We start from the raw sequence: 21,339 nt of genomic DNA, 5'->3' as shown, positions 1-21,339 counted from the left end.
AAGAGTTTAAGAGAGAACAGTACACCGAGCAAGTGGAGCCACAGAGTAGCTTCACTTAAATGTACGGCAGCTTCTTCATTTATAATAAAATATGAATGTTATCACAAAACAACAGTGGACATTTCAAAGATCTTCATAAATAACTGCAAATACCAAGCAGAGGTACGACATTTGTTGTCCTGCAGTGAGTTCTGTTGTCAGATGGAGCCAGTCTACAGAGCATATGGTACAACTGGTCTGTGGGCTACTCTTGTCTGTGGTTTTGCTGGTAAGTCAGCAAGCCACAGAGAAGCGCAAAATTATAACAAATACAGCGGTGAAACTGAGTGTTAAAACCTATGAAAAGTGTCCCCTCTCTGCTCTATTCCAGACCACTTGTCTGGAATATTCGGCAGTCACTTACGTAATCCGCTTCCAGTAACATTCAGTCAGGATCCTGGAGGAATCACTGCACACGCACGGTGGGTGAACCCCCTGTCCGACCGGAATCACAGGATTCTGGTCAGACAGGACTATAAAACCACCATGTCAGTAACCAGTAAGGTTCAGTTCTAAAGTGCTTCTGAAATAAACTAAGGCTGTGTTTTCAAATAGGTGAACTCTACTGGGTGATCTTCTCCTCCGTACAATGAAAACTCAGAGCAGTTTGTCGGGATAAGGAGGTGATCAGATTAATTAAATATTATTAAAATAAATATTATTCATATCAATCTTAATATTACTATTAATAATACAATTTTATGAAGTCATCCAGATTCACAAGGTTGAGGTGGTTCTGGCATTTGACAAGGATGCCTGCTGGGCACCTCCTGGGTGAGTTGTTCCAGGCATGTCCCATCGGGAGAGGCCCCAGGGCAGACCCAGGACACGCTGGAGAGATTATATCTCTCGGCTGGCCTGAAAATGCCTTGGTGTCCCCCCGGACAAGCTGGGGAAGGTGGCTGGGGAGATGCTGCTGCCCCTGCGACCCGGCCCCGGATAAGCGAAAGAAGACAGATGGATGGATGGATAGATGCTGATTAATCTAAAGAAATGGAAACAAATTATGTGTTTTTGAGACAGACTGCTAGTAACAAAATGTCTAAAGACACAATTTAAAATTCATTCATCAAAATAGTATTTTATTGTTTATCAGTAAGTATTGTATTTGCAAAGGTGGGGTAATGGGTGGCATTACTGGAGGCATTACATAGTTAATTAGCTTTTTGCTCTATAGAGTATAGATTGCTGAGCAGAAGTCAAAATAACCACATGCCCCAGAACCAACAAGTACCTGCATCCCAGGAAGGGGTAGAACTGTCCAGTGGAGAGTGGTGACCAGAGATGGGCAGTAACGCGTTACTTGTAACGCGTTATTGTAATCTGATTACTTTTTTCAAGTAACGAGTAAAGTAAGGGATTACTATTGCAAAAACGGTAATTAGATTACTTTCCCGTAGGAACGCTGCGTTACTGTTTTACTAAAACCATGATTTTTTGCGAGAATGTCTCACGACAGTGACGTAAGCGAGTGCGCCGTTAGTGACAACAGCTGTGTGCAGATCAACAATGGATCACATATCGATTGTGGGAGAGAGTATGAGCGTGCAGCGTTTAAAGCGTGGAAGTACTGACCTTACTTTGAGTTTGATTCCATAAAAAGTGACAAAAACATTAGTGTCCGCTGTGCGTGGGAAGAAAACTTCTTTTTACAGCGAAAAAAACCCTAAACTTCCAAACAAGCACCGAGTAGCTACGACGTAATGAGAAACTCACAGAGAAACTCGCGGATTCTTCCACTGACCGCGGCACACCTGCACCAGGGTAAACCTCCGCCTACCGCAGTCCTGCTTTACAGGTGAAAATAGAGCAACAGGACCGCTGAGTCTTTGACTTTATTTATTTTCTGCTGTGTTTTACTTGCATGTATTTGAAAGAGTGAGTGTAAACACAAAAAATATTTTATTTTATGTGCTGGAATGTGCAGAAAATAGGTTTAAATGTTAACCTAATTTATTCAAGTCAGAGAATAGTGCATATCATTAAATTTTTGCTTGATGCATAAAGTTAAAAGATTAAAACTGATAAAACAAGTTAAAAAAAAGAGACTTTTCCATTTGATTACATTTTGTATGATGGATTATGCAGAAAAAGTAGAATTGGGCTGAAAGATCTATCGCTTTATCACCTATTCAGGTTGTAAATCGTGTTTTTAAAAAGTAACTAAGTATCTAAGTAATTAATTACTTTTGAAAATAAGTAATCAGTAAAGTAACGGGATTACTTTTTTGGGGAAGTAATCAGTAATTAGTTACCGATTACTTTTTTCAAGTAACTTGACCAACACTGGTGGTGACCATCTCCCACAAGGATCAAGGTTCAACAAGCCCCAGACTGGGACTCATTCTTTCCTTTTTGTCACTATGTAACAAAACTTGGTTTATATCACTTTATGGAATTCCAGTTATTTTGACTGTTGTCGAAGTCTGATTACTGTGATTTTAAAATTGGGTATAACCATAATGACTGACAGAAACTTAAATAAAACCATCAGGCCCCACCTCTGACTTAGATACTGTACTTGTAGCTGCTGCCTTTTCCCCCCAAGGTACAGCCACAGCATCCAGCACAGATGGGTCACACACTTGATTTTGCGTAGTTTTTATATTGGATACCCTTCCTGACAAAATGCTCCCATTTATCAGGGTTTAGAACAAGCAGAAAGGGTACACTAGCTTATGACCCATGAAGCGTTTTTGTTTCTTGAATTATTATACTATGAAGCCACTAGGCCTTACCTCTGGAGTAAGGAAAGTCGGCAAGTTTTTACTTATTTCAGAGTAGCCTAGACTAACTGAGTTATTGTCAAAATTTAAGTTTATTAAATTAAATTTAAGTTCATAGCTAAAAATATACACATACAAGAAAAAATGCCACACTGACTCTGTTTTAAGAAATTTAATTAAATAATTAGTGACTTTCTTGTACTGTTGATATTTTGTGTTATATTTTTGTATTAAACTTTATTTACTATCAAACAGGAAACTGTATATCCACTGTAACCACTTTTTACTTTCATTATATTCGTGAAAATAATGTATTCATGTGGATTACAGAGAAACACATCAATATACTAAATAATATTAAAGAACACAACAACACAGACTAAAACCATTCATAGATGGGATTCATACTGTTTTCATCTCTAAAATAGCTTAATAATATACTTTTTAGTCTTTGCACATAAACTGGAAATACAGTGTCAAAAATATACAAATAATTACATTTCTAACAAAAGTGAAATATATGTCCACATCCATGATGCTATAGAGCTTAATCCAGCTCAAGAGCCTTGACATCAGTGTAGATGCTCTCTTCCTCTGCAGGTTTTGTATCCTTTGTCCCCGATTTGCTCGCTTTTTTAAAAGTTGGTGCCGAATAAAACAACAAGTCCTCATCTGTCTGAGGAAGCAGCACATGTTAATATTTACACAGGTAAACATGCTGGAAGCTTATGGCTCTGTTTGTCCTTATAATTACCTGCTGATTTTCCTGGTCACCACTTGAAATTACATTTGTTTGCAGGGCAACTGCATCTGTATTGTCATTAAAAAAAAAAGCAGTAAAATTAGGTTATATTTTCCTAGTATTGATTGCTTGATGTGATGGGAGTGACTTTGCTTACCATTAGAATATACATATGAACTCTTCTTTAGCTTCTTGATTGAATAAACTAGACAGGCTATAACAATCAGGCTTATTGCCAAAGCGACACACAACAGATAGAGAATTGTATTGTCCTTCTTTGAGCAGCTTTTCTTGACTGCTGACATAAAAAAAAGAAATAATGAAAGTTAACAGTAATTAAAATTGTTACCAAAAGTATTTTTTTAGGCATTATAGAATAGATAAAAAAACTAAAATGTAACAAAATGCACAAATCCTCTAATTGCTCCATTATATAAAAATACTACTCAATTACCTTCAGCATCGCCTGTTGTTTTATTTCGAGAAAAAGATTCCACACATGTGGCCACAGCACAGTAATACGTCTGAGAATCAGAAGAGCTGAAGTTTCTGAAGTAGCTGTAGAAACATGTTTTTGTGGAGAGTGCCTCTGAGTTCCTTTCATATTCATCTCCACCATTCACATGAGTATAATTAGAGCCCGGGTTAGATTGATGTGGTTCTGCGCTCAAACAGAACACGTTGTCATCTACTGGACATGTTTTATTCTGGAAGTCATGGAGGACCAAACACTGAAGATTGACTGTGTGTTCCTGATGGACAGAATCAGGTGGAGGAGCTGTAGTGAAAGGAGGCTCAGGTCCTAAGTAATTATAAAGAATGTGCAAAATCACTTGTTATTTTAGCAAAATTCAATAAAAAGCTTTGCTTTTTTTTATATTAACTATTTGGTGTTCGCATGGTGGTACGCCTATTCATACCTCCATGCACAAATGAGCAAACAATCAATGTAAATTTACAAATTTTACAGGAATCTACAAACATTCTTCAGGTTTTTGTCTACTTACCTTCAACTTTTAAGTAGGTTCCATTCAAAAATGTTAGTTCTCTATTTGCTGTTTTCATACAGATGTAAACTCCTGTATCACTCTGCTGTGCTTTTGTAATATACAGATCAAATATTCCAGGATCTGTTACAGTTCTAATGCGCTGATCAGCACTCTGAGAGCTAAATGATCTTCCTAAGATTTTAGGAAAGTCTCCAGAAACAAGCTTGATCCAAAACAAGGTTCCTACATCTCTACGGGGGCATGTCAGGTTAATATTCTCCCCAACGTAAACAGTCTTTGTCTCGAAAGTCTGTTCATCTGAGCAACCTGACCAAAAACAAAAAACAAAAAGGGAAAAAAATCAGTCCACTCAGTCATCATTAATTTTGTTTGCCCTTTTAAATTTCTTAAATTTCATTACTTTAAATATATATTTGCAGTAAATATTATCTCTCCATATACTTACGACCAACATTGAGCATCAGGAATAAATAAAACATAACCCTCATTTCTGGTGTTTTGACTTGATACTGCTGTAATAAAAACGTAATTTAAATGATCCATCTAAATATAATCATATGAAGTGGGAGGAAACACTTTCAGTGCAGTCTGATTGGCTTCTCGTTTCGTTGGTTTTTCACTGCATTACCGTAGTGGAAACAATATGAACCATCTTTCCAACCTAAGCACATGAAACAACACCAAATGTAGGTTGTGTCATTTCATATTTAAGACTTGTTGTGGGTTTCTCAAAATGAAACTTACAGAAAGAATACATGAAAGCATAATTTTGACTCTCAGCTGGAAAGAAATGTGCAAAAACATTTTTTATAACTTTCATATTGAAATTCACATTGATATTGAAACTAAAGAGCCACAATTATATTTCCAAGTGAAACACATGAACATTTTAAGACCCAAAGACTAAAAATTAACAACATTTTAAATCATTAATAAAAGTTATTGTTTGATTATTGATTACAGGTTTTGCAGATTGAAATTGTCTGCAAAAAACATGTTTTCTAGTCTAATTAAGGTTAACAATACATGTTGATTATGCCTAGCTAAACAGCCAAATAAAGTTGTGATCCATTGGAATTTGATCAATATTGCACCTGATTGTTGTGGTAATTAACATTCACATGTTATTTACGAAACCAACAGAAGAAAACTAATTACAGAAAACGGTTTAGTCTACTTGCTAGATTGTTTGAGAGGTGTATCCCTGCTGCATAAAGAAATTGAAATATCACACAAATAACATGGAAAATAATTTCATGATGCAGGCTCGGTCATCCAGTTAAGGAAGTGGTAGTGAAGGACATAATGTTTTCAGTGGGAGAAACGGTGAAACATTTCTCATTTAAATTTAAAATATTTTGAAAATACTGCATAAGTGTAATTTTTGATCATATGAAAAATGACACTTAAAAAGGGAAACTACAAATTCCTACAAATTCCTGAGAACTCCCAAAGAAAAGACAGATCTAATGAACATTTTAAGTACCTATTTAAAGCTTAAAAAACTACTGAAAAGAGTTCGTGATAAGCTTGTTTTAATTTTCAGAACAAAAAAAGTTCTTTCCATTGTTGTAATGGAAAAAACATTAAGAAATATAACTTTATGTTTTCAACTATCATTGAACAGCATAACCAGAATCAGTGACACAGAATCTCATCTGCATCCTGATCGTCAAAGTTCATAGTTTATTGTAATGTGTGAACTACAGAAAGAACGCCCCGCCTTCCTAATGTGTGAGCCAACCAATAAGACCACACCCTCCACAATGATGACAGGATATAAGTGCAATGCAACGTGTGGTGTTACGTCTCATCTAGGGGGTTGTGACCCATGAAAAAGCATAAATTTTTCCCAAGTTTCAGGCAGCAATAGAACCAACTTATCAACAATAAATATATGTTATATTTATTATCAACAGATTTAAAACCACAGGCATTTAGCATAATGTTAGAGTGAACTAAGGCCAAACTTACAAACAAATACTGATATAAAAAATAAGATACTTATGAGAAATGGCCTAGTGAGCCGTGCCAAGCTTGAAGTCAAAGTTTTCTTTGCAACAAAAATATCTATATTTTATGGTTATGTTACAAGTTTTGATTCACATTGGCTGGACGTACCACATTTTCATTAATTTTCCTGTTTATTTACAGCATGTTTTAAACAAGATATAGATTCTCTGTTTGGGGAATATGTTATCTCCAACTGGGGTTTTCGATCTTGGCTCCTTATGTAGGGTATGGTCTTCAGGCTACACCCTACATAAGGAGCCTTTTAATAATCTGCAAGTTGTAGATTGACCACACCTCTTCACACACCCCCGTTCTCTGTTAGCTATTGTGGTGGAGGGGCTGGGAGGAGGAGTTGGCCATCCGATTGGGGTCTGGGATGCAGGGCCTTCGTGCTACTATCTGGTCTCCACCCCAGGGAAAAGGGTAACAACTCCTCGGTCTAGGTCTGGGGGTGGCCGTGCCTGGACCTGGGGTCTAGAGTAAGTTTGGGGACTGTGATTTTGTGTACAGTGTCCATTTGTGTCTGTCTCTACGTAGGGTGAGTGCCGAGTGTTTGTTTTCTGTGTGTGCCTGCTTGTCTGTGTCTGTATGTCAGGTCAGGTCTTAGACTCCTAGATCTCCCCTCACCACACTCCCTGTGTTGGTGGTTCTTGGTGTCCGGGGCTGGGCGCTCAGGTATGTACTGGCTCACTCCCGGTGGCTGCTTGGCAGGGCCAGGCACCTGTTGCTTGGTCAGTCCACTCTGGCACAGCTGGCTGCCAGCAGAGCCTGTGGGCACATCGCTGCAGTCCGCTCAGGCTTCTGCTCCATGGCTGCTGGCTGACCCATCGTCTGGGGCTCTCCTCAGCTCTTTCCAAGAGGGTGTCACGGATGCCCCTCCAATGGTTGTCCTTGGGTTCTCGCACTCTGGGGTTCTGAATGTCTGGGGCTCCTCCATACCTGCTTCATGCCCTGGGGGACAAGGCCATTGCTCCCCACACCCTCAGACCATTACCTGAAGAAACCTTTTGAATGCAAGCACGCTCATCCACACAGGTGTGCACACAGGTGTACACATGCATGGGTGTTCACAAACACAAACTACACCTTTCTTGGCTGCTATCTCAAAGCACATTGTGCGCTGTCGGTCTTGCGTGCTGCACAAAAATGTTCAATATTTAGTATTTACTGTTATTTACACTTAGCTAGATTTTTGCAATGGTTTTGTGTTTATTATGTTGCTCTCTTCTTTGCTTGTTTTCTCTTTTTTTCTTCTTCTTCTCTCAACAGTTGATCCAGGTGATTTTTTTTGGTAAGTGCTTCTCACTGTCCCTCTTTCCCTCTGTCTTTCTTTCTCCCTTTCCTATACCCTAGTCATGTCTGGCCCGTCTGTAACAACTGAAAATAAAATAAAATAAACAAATAATAATAACAAAGGTCAAACAAAAGGACCAATACGGCAAGACTGTGATGATCCACTTGGTAAAGTAAATCTGTTGGGTATCTTTGTTGGCCTACAGATAATAATTCTGACTGCTAAAGAACCAAATGGGAAGGCAAAAAAAAAAAGATTGACAACACCAATCACAGCTGGGCAGCTGCACGTTTTACTTCTCTTACTACACAGGTCTTTGCGTAAAAGAAGGGAAACACCTGTTGCACAAAATGACAAATATGACAGCTGTGGCAAAGCAATATTTCAAGACATTACATTAATTTCATTTTGTGCCTAAAACAAGCTATAAACATCAAGAACAGGTAGGGAAGAGTAAGGGTTGACTTGGCTGCTAGGGGTCAGCTAATATGAGTAATACTGAAAAATATTGAATTGAACCTTTTGTTTTTAACTGAAAATAGACTGATGTTGCACTGGCTAACAACTCTGATTAGTGAGACTTTAACACAAGTCGCTTGTGTGTTAAACCAAAAATAAAAATTGTAAGACACCTGAACCCACTGTAGTCTGTCTTACCTTCTCTTTAATGTGTCAGAGAAATGAAAGCAACAGGGTTAAAACTACCACTGAAAAGCAGTCCACTAAAAATAGCATTAAAATGACCCAAATTGTGTGTGTCAGTTTCAAGCAGAACTATTGTACACCTAGTGACAAAAAAAATGTCAAAATTGCTGCAGTCTGTGTCAGAGTAGGATATTGTGCTCAGTGTTCTGGTCTGTTAGTGGTCTAATCAGGGTCAACGTATTGTGGACCACAAGCCAATACATGTTGGTCTGACAAAGATGTTCTTAATATGGTAGCACAAAACCACAATGTCACTGGTTCAAGTTCAGCCTGGGCTAGAGATCAATGTGTTGCATGTCACAGCCCCCTCTCTGAGGCCACATTTCCTGTCTGTTGCTTCACTGTTCATGCCTGCAACGAGAGAAAAAAAACTGCACAGTGCAAGCAGCGCTGGAGTTTTGTCAAGCAATAAATGAGTAATTCCCTGAAACAATGCTGTGCCCAGCTTCTGTACATGTGATATATTCACGTGTATATACTAAAGGGTAAGGATTTGAGAAGTAAATATTACCTTTTAAAGTTAAATAGCTGTGTTTTTTTCTCTAGAAATGTTTTGTCGCTCTTTGCATAACCTGCATAACATAACCTGCCTGGTGTTTGCCTTTGTGTGCAAACACAAAGGCAAACACAAAGTCACAGGAGTTACTGACAAACAAACAAAGCATGGAAACTTGAGCATTTCTGTGGTCGGGCTTTCAAAGACAGGTGTGAATGCGAAGGGGCTTTTCTTCCTGTGTCACTCTCTTGGTTTTGCAGCACTGTTTTATCAATTTGATGTATAACAAAAGCAGCTCTTGTTGGAAGAGTTAAAGAGGAAAGGACACACACTTACCTGGTCAAACTATGACTGTTCTAATCACACTTTTGTGTTGTGTGTTTCTTAAGGCTATCAATGAAAGATGGGAGGTGATAATGAATTGTCCCTGCCCTTTATAGCAAGGGCAGGACTTTTTAAATGTTTCGCAAATCATTACCTATAGGTTGAAACCCTTGATACATCATCAGAATCAGAATAATTTATTAATCCCAGAGGAAATTATGTAAACGTGTGTAAAGTGTGTATAAAGTGTGTACTACATGCATAGATGACAGCTTGTTCAAATTAATGATGAATGAAGTTAGTTAAACATTTAAATGCAGTTGTATGAACAGTGCATATAGATTGTATTTTATGATAGATCAGTAAGGTTGCAATTGTGTGTGGTTTTAAAGCACAAACAATGTTTGCAATTTAAAAGGCAAGAAAGAAAATAAAATCAAGTCAGATGTTTAAGCTAAGAGTACCCTGCTGAAGCCTTGCAGCTCTCCTCTCACTTCACATCCTGTTGAAACTCACATTGAGGGGATTGTTCTGAGTAAACAGCTTCAGGTTGGTCAAAGGGTGGAGAAATGGCCCACCACAACCTTTATCGGTGTAGCTGTTGCGTGGAGCTTTGCTTTGCTTGCTCTTCTCATGAGAAAAACGAAGGCTTTCTATCTTTATGCTGTTAGACCAGTGAGAACAACTGGATTGCTTCAACAATGTATAATACTGTGCTTTTATTTCCAATTTTTAGAAGGTTTTGGTGGACACATACATAACATTATGACAAAATCTATGTCTCTTTTCATTTGCATATGGCAAGAAACCAAAAATAAAAAAGGTTATTTTCATATTACTGGTGAGGCAGGTGTTACAAAGACCAAGTCTTTATTTTCATTACAGTCTAACAATGGACGACACAAAAAGATCAGCACCACTTTGTAAAAAGAGAGAAGCAAGTATACACATTCACTGACGAGGTAAAGTTAAATTGTTGGAATTTTTATGGTATTGTCAAGGTTCTGCGTCATTTTGACCCAGTGTTTTCACTTTCCTTACCCGGACCATGACAGGTATACCACAAACAGAAAGAAGTGATAGCAGGATAGGGTTGCAAGTGGAGGAGTGAGCAGAGGAAAATCTCAGTTCTTATGCAATTTTTAAAAGGTTTTGCTTTGTATGTCAAATGTCTTTTATGAATTCATAGTTGATTTCTCTAGTAAAAGAAAAGGGTGAAATAGATTCAGAGTAGCAGCCGCCAGGCTTATCAGAGGTCCTGTTGTCAAGGCACCAATCAGCTCCTGAGTCAACCAATGTCAAGCACTCCCCAGAGACGTCTTTTCCTCTGCCTGAGCCTACCTTCTTGGTTACTGCCTCTTTTGCATGAGCTAGTCACCCCTGAAACTGGCTATCTTCCAGCCTGCTAGTGGAGCTCTGTATCTGCTGGTCTCCTGTCTAACCTCCAGAGAGGCCCTGCATCATTCATTGCTGGCCACCTTCTCGTCCACAAAAGGGTTTCTGCTGCCAGCTGTCCACCTTGCTTCATCGTCGGAAACCTCTTTAACCTCTTCAGGATTTAATTTATGTTAATATAAGTAAATATACTGTCATAGGAAAAATGTGTGTAGGATAAGAAATACAGAAAGTGTTGTGTTTGCAACATTTCAGAGATGCATAAGGATAAAAGAGCCAATTCAGAAGATTAGTTCAACGTTATTGTCAAAGAACAGTTACAAATTTCATATTATCAATGATAACCCACCCAGTCTGCTTAAGCAGGAAGAAACACATGCAGCAACGTACAGAGTTGGGGAGGTGGTTGTGGTCTCCATCCACTATACTCACTTCACAACACTATTCTTAGTGTTACAAAACTAAGTTTACTGAAAGTGATGAGAACTTTTGACTCAAGTGAGGCACATGTACCAGTGTAACACATAAATGTTATATGAACTTGGGTGAAAAAAACAAACAAACCTAAAGCATAGCACCAATAATCAATTATTATTTTGTTTTGTTAGCTAAGACAAGTAGATTTTATACATGGAAACTTAAGCACTGCTGTGGCTGGGCTTTCAAACAAGGTCATGAATGCAAAGGGGCTTTCCTTCCAGCTACTTGGGTAGCTGTTTTATCTATTTTAGGAAGCTGCCATAACACTACACCATGTATAACTCATATTCATATCAAAACAGGAGCTGTCAGATGTTATGAGATAAAGGGACATGTGCACACATTCAGATCTGCTTGGTCATTCTGTGATCTTAACTGTGGTAGGGTGTTTTTCATTGGCAGTTATAAAGAAGTGAGGAGAGGCGCTCATCATTCACTGGTCCCAGAGCAGGCTTTTCAAATGATTTGATAAATTAAAAACAAAAAAGTACGTTTGACATCCTTACCATAGTACCAATGCCCATCACGTAACACAGTGATGGACGTTCAGCCTGTCTAAATTAACAGCTACTGAAACAGTTATATTACATGAATAAAATTTGTATTAAAATCATACTATATATTACTTTATTATAGATGCAGCAGGTGCTGGTTTTGATTTTGTTTAATCATTAGAAAGACAGACACAGTTTTTCAGTGTACATAGGCAAGATAACAAGTTTAAACTAACATAACATAAAATCAGCCCTGCTTAAGTGCTTTGTAGCTCTTCTCTCACTTTAGAATACAATAGAATAGAATAGAATTCAACTTTATTGTCATTGCACATGCACAGGTACAGGGCAACGAAATGCAGTTTGCATCCATCCAGAAGTGCTTTAGTGATATAGATATATTACAATATATATTAGCAATAATATAGATATGTGAGTATATTACAGAAATGGGTCTATTATGGTATGTTATAATGTACAGAGGGCAGGAGGGTGAAGAGTCCATGTGATGGGTGACTGGGGTCTCTGATGATTTTCCCAGCCCTTTTCAGACACCGCTTCCTGTAGATGTCTTTTATGGCAGGAAGTGGTGCTCCGGCGATGCGCTGGGCAGTTTTCACGACCCTCTGTAACGCCTTCCGGTCCGAGGCAGAGCAGTTCCCGTACCAGACTGTTATACAGTTGGTCAGGATGCTCTCGATGGTGCAACGATAGAAGTTCACCAGGATGTCTGAGGACAGGTGGTTCTTTATGTCTCATAGTGGCTCATAGAGAGATCTGTGCTGGGTAAACAGCTTCAGTGATTGGCCACTGAAGAAATGGCCTATCACAAGTGTTGTTTTTGTCAGTGAAGCTGTTGAATGTTACTTTGCTTTTTGTTGTCTTGACTTGTGGAGACAACTGAAGCCATAGCTGGAAAATATTGTCACAAAGAAATTCAGACTTAATACAAATTAGTCTTTAACATTAATTATAGTTAAAAACTGAAAATGTGCCATGCTCTTGAATTTACTCACAAATTAGCAAGGGGACGTTGTGTCTCTGCATGAATTTCTTTTTTGCTGTTACCTTAAGATTTGACATGGGCATTTCAGAAAATAACGACGATATGAGAAAAAAGTTCTGATATGTACATATGAAGCTCTAGCTCAGTGACTAATAACACTTTTATGTGTGCTTTTTTAATATGACAAAGAGCATTTTTTTTTCTAATAAGTAGCAGAATTAATTACAAAATTAAGAAATTAAAGAAATTACTTTGTTTAAAAGTCAGGCAAAATTACTCTATGGTTGATCTATGATTTAAGTAAATACTTACTTATTATATTCCAAGAAAACCATAAAGCATTATTTACGCTACCGTTTAGGTGTGCAGACCTGACAAAGTTTCTCGTTTGTCAGGTGTAGTTTAAAAACACCAAACTGCTGACAGCAATAACACTCCACTCATAGAATTTTAATGACACTTAAACAATCAAAACGCTAATGTTACAGTAGTTTGATCCATCTGTTGGGGTCATACTCAAAATAAAGTAATGTATTATATATTAATTGTTACTTTTATTAAAAGTAATGTAGTACTTTATTTAATATCTAATATAATATCTAAGAATGCTATTCATTACACATTACTTTTGTGTTACACCATAACATGTATATCAGGGGTCCCCAACCCCCGGCTACAGATGTGTCGTTTGGTACAGTTGAGGCTCGGGTGTGTTTTTATCGTTAACTGGGTTTACCTGGGTCTTTTCACGTGCTGTAGATGTGTGTCTTATTTTGAAAGAAACGTTTACGTGTTACCATGGTGACCAGAGAGCATTAAGAAACAGAAAGGAAATGCTTCTCCTGAAATGTGCCAACTCTCAATGTTGTTGGCGCAACATTTTAAAAAGGTTTTGCAGCTTGAATTCGTGTTTATTATAATATTTACAAAATACCACAGTTCTTGTCTTGGTCGTATCATTTTATTTTGTTGTATTTATCCGTGACACCTTAAAGGCCGGTCCATGAAAATACTGTTTGTCATTAAACCGGATCGGTGCCGCAAAAAGGACCGCTGATGTATATGACATGAAATACCACAGTCCCACCCATTAACAGCAGCAATAGGGTGAGGGATACCTCATAGGGACATGGATAGAATGTTTATTTTAGTGTTTATGTAGGAACAAGAAACTAAGAACACAAAGCAAAGTTGAAAACCAGTCCAAAAAGAAGAAAAAGAAGTGATCACCATAGTTACTCTATAATAGAAACATACAGGAGAAATGGAGGCTACAATTCTAGAAGCTTTAATGCTCACCACTGTTTCCTTTACCTGCTAGAGTGAATGACTGAGCTTAGTAATCCAAGAAGACTCAAACCATTGATTTCAATCCAAGAAATCAGTGAAGTTTTGTTTAGAGAAGCAAGCATACTGTGAAAAAGTGGTTGCTCCTCACTTTTTCACATAGGGCCAAGTAGGTTTCGATTTTTTTCTCCACTTAAATAATGAACGCCTTCATTTAGAAACTGCATTTTGTGTTTAATATCGTTGAATATTTCAAGTTTTTTTTACTGATCTGAAACACATAAGTTTGACAAACATAAAAACAATTGGAAATCCGGAAGGGTGACAAGAACTTTTTCCACCCTACTGTATCTCAGTTTGTGGTGTCTAATAAAATTGTTTGATCACAGGTGGATATCTGGCCTAATTGAGCAAATATAGTCAGAAAGCTTCCTGTTTAGGGCTTAACACAGGTACAACAGGGTTGTGTGTACCTTAAGAAGTGAAACTAAAGTAAGAAAACTCACCGTGAACTAATTCTAATCTGTTTTTAAGTGATCATAAACAGTTTGCACGGTCAGACATGACCCTACATCAACTGCAGGTATATTCATGATTTTTATAGAAAAATCGTGAAATTAAAGAAGTGAAAATGATTTTGTGAAACTTTTGCATCTTTGTATCCTTATATTTGTGCTGGTAGACACAACAAAAATCATCATTTAAATACTAATACAAAGTGGCAAAGTAGTATCTTCTGATGTTAAAGATTTACAGAGCTTGTGACTAACAATAATCAACTAATAATTACAGAAACAATAACTTCCTTAATAAGTGCCTTAATAAAGACACTGAGAACTGATAACACACTGCTACCAGAAGGTACTAAGAAAGACATACTTTTATGTCATTTGATATAAGACGTCTTTTATCAAATGAAAATTGATCAAAGGTTTGCTGAATGGGGGAGGGGTAATTTCCTACATTTCAGCCAATCACTGATTTCTGCTTTGGAAACCTTTATAACCTTGTGACTAAACCTTCCATATGGGCAAGATGAGATCAGTAGCGTGAGACTAGAGTGCTGCACCACAATGATTGTGAGAATAACAGCTTTGGTTCTTCTTTGCGCACCAGGTAAGTGCAAAATATGATGGGAGACATCTGCTTGCACTACACTGTTCATGAAACCCATCGTGCATCTCAGTGATGGCTGTGTAACAACCTTTCTAATGTAATAGCATTGATTATGTCCATTTGTGTTGTAACTCTGTTGTTATTTGTCTTTCTTCTTCAGCTGTGATTCAAACTACAGAGGTTCCTCAGTTGATCTCTTTGACTGTTGTTGACCTTGGTGACAATGTTACTTTTGGCTGTGAAGTTTCTGAGAAGAAGTTAAGATCCTTTGATTGGTATAAACAGTCTCTGGGACACTTGCCCCAAAGTGTTGCTTCTGTTATTCTTGACAAAATAACTTTATCTGATGCATTTAAAGATTCACGTTTCACATTGAACAAAGATATATTTACTATCAGAAATGTCAGCAAAGAGGATGAAGCAACATATTTCTGTCAAACGCGGACCACATATACACAGATGTTCAGCAATGGCACGTTCTTGGCTGTGAAAGGTAATATGTTTCCCTTTTTGTACCAATGTCTGAACAGTTCAGTGATACTGACGCAAATCAGTTTAATCAATTACAAAAAGTTTATATTACATCTGCCTTAATTCACAGATCACAATCATCAGAAATCTGTCTACGTGAAACAAAATCCAGAGAAAGAGTCTGTTCGTCTGGGAGACTCTGTGACACTCGAATGTTCAGTTCTCTCCAAGAACAAAGAAAAAGCACTCCAATGTCCAGATGACCACAGAGCGTACTGGTTCAGAGCTGGATCTGAAAGTTTTGCTCCAAACATCATTTACCCTCTCGTGAACAACAGTGATGAAGCTCTTAAGAGACGATGTGTCTACAGCCTGACCAAAACGATACAGAACTCCTCTGATATCGGGACTTACTACTGTGCTGTTGTGACATGTGGGGAGATCCTGCTGGGTGAAGGAACTAAGGTGGAGACACGTATGTATCTGTATTTGTCTTTAAATCTTAAATTATCTTGCATTAAAGTATAAAACACTTACTAAGAGATCAGAAACATCAGACTAAGTACTGTAATGCAATGTTATTAATTCCATGCAGCACAATGCTTGGGATAGTCTCTAAATATCACACTTTATTCAAGTTACATAGTACAGACAAATGTAATGCACCACTGCTCGTTTCATCTAGCCTTCCAGACCTCTAATCTTTGAGTTATCTAAGATTAATGGTTTAATCTTAATAGTTATCATTTCACTTTAATTGCCACAGGTACATAAAACACAAAAACAAAGCACACTGCATGGAGTGTGCCTTCATAAACATTTGTGAAACACCAGATTGTTCTTACAAACTTGTTGAATTCAAGCATGGTACTGTAATAGGATGCCACAGTGACAACAGTTTGTGAAATTTCTTTCCTCCTACATGCTCCAGTATAAATGTTTTTATTGCAGTGGAAGTAACAAAGCCTCAAAGTGGCAAACCACATAAAGTTACAGTGTGGGGTTGTTGAGTGTTGAGAAGCATAGTGCATAGTGCATAAAAGTCACCAATGCTTTGCAGACTCAATAGATGTTCCAAACTTCCGCAAGCACTAACAGCAGCACAAATACTGTGCTATGAATACAAATACTCATCATAAGCTGTCTCTACCTCTACAAAAATAGAATATTGTTCGTTATAAGAACGTTTCTGCAACAACTGATGAATTCCATGATCACATATTAAATTAAACAGTCTCTCTCTCTCTTTTAACTAATGTAGGACCAGGATTGGGCCCTATTGTCCTTATTCTTGGAGTTCTGCTAGGTTGTTGCATTTCTGTGATTGTGCTTCTTCTTTTGTACCCCAGAGGGATAAATGTTTGTCAGCATTGCACAGGTGGGTTTATCATAACTGCGTGTGTGTGTGCGTGTGTGTGTGTGTGTAAAGATATATTTTTAAACTAAAATTATGTTTAAGATCCAAATATTTGTTTCACTTTATCATACCAGGACAACAACAAGAACACAGGATTACAATAAAAATAAATCACTGCATTTATATAACCTTGTTACACAATTCTTGTGTGAGTAAACACTCAGTGGAACACTTGTAGTCATCTTCTTCCCTTTGTGTTTTCCTATGTTTCACTTTGTAGAAGTAGATGTGTGTTTGAAAAGCAAAAGTTGTCATATCACAACATTGTATTGCAAAAATAAATACTAAAGATCCATCGCTTAAAACTTCTGTTTTAATGTTACCACACTATTATTCCAATCATATCCCCAAATCGTATTGCTTTAGGGGAAATACGTGGGACCAATCATGCTGGATGTGACGTGTCAAATGTGGGCCAATCAAATGATTTGGTAAATATGCTTTTACTATATATTCTGCAGCATGGTTTTGGAAAAGAGATTAGCAATTTCATACCCACAACATATAATAAAGATATCACAATGTCTTGTTAAATTTGTTACAATACAAAGTGCTGGAATAAAGTTAATTGGTGCACATACAGTTAGTTTTACAAATGAAATTGTAGAATTATTTACGGGATTAATAGAACAAACCAAACCCGTACCATTAGAGATGGAGGCTTTAGAACTGAACATCTTAACTGTGTTGACTGTATTTTTAATCTAGTGTCACCTGAAGACCTGAAAATCACCAGCCTCCAATATTGATTTTCTGACTTGTCCCTTTACATTGAGAAACATTATTTGGAAATTATTCCACAATTTGTAGACCTATTTCGTGAAACTGCCCATCTTTACTTCTGAGAGACTTTAATTAAAGCTGAAAATATGCACTTACTTGATTTAAAATCCACTTTGATAGAAGTAAAATTACTGAAAAATTTCATTGCGCAAAAACCTATCGACCCAACACATAGAAATGCTTATTAAAAATTCTTAGATATATTGCAAAATATTAGAATAATCTTGCAAGTTTTTTTAAAATAGTAGTAGATATATTGCACATATGTAATTTCTGACTATTCCAATAATCTTACTTGAGTTGAAGTTGATGACATAAATTCTAAAATACCTGTAATTTCAGATGATGACTGATGCTACAGTCCATTACTCCTCAGTGAGAGTAAACAGAGTGAACAGGAAGAGGAGAGAGTCAACACAAGACTGTGTGTATGCTGCTGTTAGACAAGATTCCCACACTCAGCGGCAACCATCAGCATAAGCCAAGAAGGGCAGGAGTTGTAGTCCTTTAATAGACGCTGTGGCCTTTCAAATATGTGTTAAAATAAACAATTCCAATAAAAGTGTTTTTTTTTTCTAAAAAACAAACAAACATGTTGTTCAGCTGATTCTATGGAAACACAACCTCTGGTTACTTTTATTGACTGCAACATAAGCTATGGTAGTATTTTTGGGCCCAACAAAACATGTTGTATAATTCACATTTGGTATACCCAAATAATTGTGTAATAATATCAAACTAAATAAATTCCATTGGTACATTAAAGTGTTGAGTGGATTTCTATGATTCTGAAATCACGTTTTTTCTGATCGGGGGGCGGCCATCTGCTGCGACCGGTTGGGGTGACAGAAGGAAAACAGGATAAGACATGCTGTGGAAGAGAGACGGAGAATTATAACAGGTGTGATTCAATGCGGAGAGGTTTATTAACACATAGTGAGTGAGAAAGGTGACTGGAAGGAAAAACTCAATGCATCATGGCCAGTAGCAGCTTTTGATATGGGTGACACGGGCGGTTTCCCGGGGTGGCATCGTGGTTCGCTGCCCCGACATCAGCCAGCGCATTTTGGGAATGGCATAGGCACCGATCGGTTTTCTATCGCCCATGCTGGGAGTAAGGGCGCCCTCCGTTTGCCAAACTGGAAGCTGGTTCCACAGAAGAGGAGCCTGAAAACTGAAGGCTCTGCCTCCCATTCTACTTTTAAATACTCTACGAACAACAAGTAGGCCTGCAGTGTGAGAGCGAAGTGCTCTAATAGGGTGATATGGTACTACAAGGTCATTAAGATAAGATGGGGCCTGATTATTTAAGACCTTGTATGTGAGGAGCAGGATTTTGAATTCAATTCTAGATTAAACAGGAAGCCAATGAAGAAGAAATATGCTCTCTCTTTCTAGTCTTTATCTGAATTAAGAAGCAGAAAGTTAGCGGCCATCCAGGTCTTTATGTCTTTAAGACATTCCTGCAGTTTAACTAATTGGTGTGTGTTATCTGGCTTCATAGACAGATAGAGCTGGGTGTCATCTGCATATCAGTGAAATTATACCTATACTATCAGTGAAATTGTATATGTCTTCTAATGATACTGCCTAAGGGAAGCATGTATAATGTAAACAGAATTGGTCCTAGCACTGAACCCTGTGGAACTCCATAATTAACCTCAGTGTGTGAAGAGGACTCTCCATTTACATGTACAAATTGGAGTCTATTAGATAGATATGATACAAACCACTGCAGCGCAGTACCTGTAATACCTACAGCATGTTCTAATCGCTCTAATAGGATATTATGGTCAACAGTATCAAATGCTGCGCTAAGGTCTAGCAGGACAAGCACAGAGATGAGTCCACTGTCAGAGGCCATAAGAAGATCATTTGTAACCTTCACTAAAGCTGTTTCTGTGCTGTGATGAGCTCTGAAACCTGACTGAAACTCTTCAAATAAGCCATTCCTCTGCAGATGATCTGTTCACTGTTTGACAACTATTCTTTCAAGGATGTTTTATATGAAAGGAAGGTTGGAGATTGGCCTATAATTAGCTAAGACTGCTGGGTCTAGAGATGCTTTTTGAGTAAAGGTTTAACTACAGCCAGCTTGAAGGCCTGTGGTACATAGCTGATTATTAGAGATAGGTTGATCATATTTAAGATCGAAGAATTAATTAATGGCAGGACTTCTTTGAGCAGTTTTGTAGGAATGGGGTCTAAAAGACACGTTGATGGTTTGGAGAGTGTTTTCACATGGACAGGTGTACAAACAGATACTCACAGACACGCACTAAGCAGATTCTTAGTGTTTCTTCTCTCTCTCCCTTTCTCTATCCCTCTCTTTCTCCTCTATTTTTCTCTCCCTCTCCTTTTGTTGACTGGCCTGCAGGATTCCCCAACCTTATAAACAATATTTTGGCATACTGACCGAAACTAGCACCATTGATTAACTGATTGACAATGAGCTATGAGATCAGTTTTAAGATTGCTGAAATGCAAACTCATTATCATCGATCAGCTGTCGTGAGTACCATTCACAGAGTGTTGGGGAATGGCTACAGTCACAGCATTGTAAGATAGTGAAAGCTGTACCCTGGGCCTCCTCCTCCTGTTTCATAGGAATGAAACAAAAATCATGTCAGGGGTAACCAAATTGTTGTGTTCAGAATTTTTGGAAGGAATCTCAGGAGAAAGGTTGGTCTTTTAAAAAAATAATTTACTTTGCTTTTGGCAGTTGAAATTACAAGTTTACACGGCACTGTGGACCTCTATGTGAACCAGCAGCATGTTTTACAAAAAGGATGACCCTCAAGTGGGCTGTACAACATTATATAGTGAGACAAAAACATAGATTATAGCAGCCATCTTCCTCCCGCACGGAGATGGCAGTCTTGGTGTCTGCTCCAAATCATCCTCGTATTTCCGTGACCTCATCTGGTATCTGCTCTCTCGTCTGTAAGAGAAAGAAAAGCAAAACACCTCTCTGCCTAGCCTTGTTAATCTAATGTTAATATCCATTGTTCTTCTAGCGATTCAAAGTTGGTTTAGAATATCATGTTCGGGACTCTCTGACCCAGAGTCTTATTCTAATCATAATCTATGTGTGTAAGCATATTTGCAGTTACCTCTCCGCACTGTAAGTAATTTCCTACAATATATCAGTCCGGAAAGTCACGCCGTATGAAGATTTTGACCTTCAAAAGACTAACTGACACATTTAGAAATTCATTCCTTGCCTGTAGTGGCCCAACACACACACACACACACACACACACACACACACACACACACACACACACACACACACACACACACACACACACACAAACAAAAAACACCTGCATCAATCAACATAGTATTTTAATCACAGAAAGCATGACTAGCTATTACAGTCAAAAATCACATATGCAAAGTAGAAATGAAAAAAAAAATCTAAATTTCCGGTCTTTAAAGGCCATATATTGTCACTGATGAAACAATTCAACTGTTCACAAGGAATATTTTGTAAGAAAAAAAAATAACAACACAAAAGAATCACAAATATAGGGTCTGA

The 21,339-nt window shown here is 37.8% G+C and overlaps 1 protein-coding gene across 1 annotated transcript; it reads left to right on the top strand.

The window, feature by feature from the left end:
• The first annotated feature begins 15,011 nt into the window (after positions 1-15,011).
• LOC113029768 (uncharacterized) lies at positions 15,012-18,284 on the top strand. The gene is made up of 6 exons (XM_026180774.1): positions 15,012-15,127; positions 15,288-15,620; positions 15,729-16,073; positions 16,860-16,976; positions 17,382-17,446; positions 18,141-18,284. The coding sequence occupies exons 1-6, from the start codon at positions 15,085-15,087 to the stop codon at positions 18,276-18,278; spliced, it is 1,041 nt and encodes a 346-aa protein (XP_026036559.1). The 5' UTR covers positions 15,012-15,084; the 3' UTR covers positions 18,279-18,284.
• Positions 18,285-21,339: the final 3,055 nt, after the last annotated feature.

The sequence above is a fragment of the Astatotilapia calliptera genome, chromosome 2 (genome assembly GCF_900246225.1).
Source record: "Astatotilapia calliptera chromosome 2, fAstCal1.2, whole genome shotgun sequence".
Taxonomy (NCBI): domain Eukaryota; kingdom Metazoa; phylum Chordata; class Actinopteri; order Cichliformes; family Cichlidae; genus Astatotilapia; species Astatotilapia calliptera.
The sequence above is the reverse complement of the archived record's forward strand: the minus strand, read 5'-3'. Positions and strand labels throughout refer to the sequence as shown.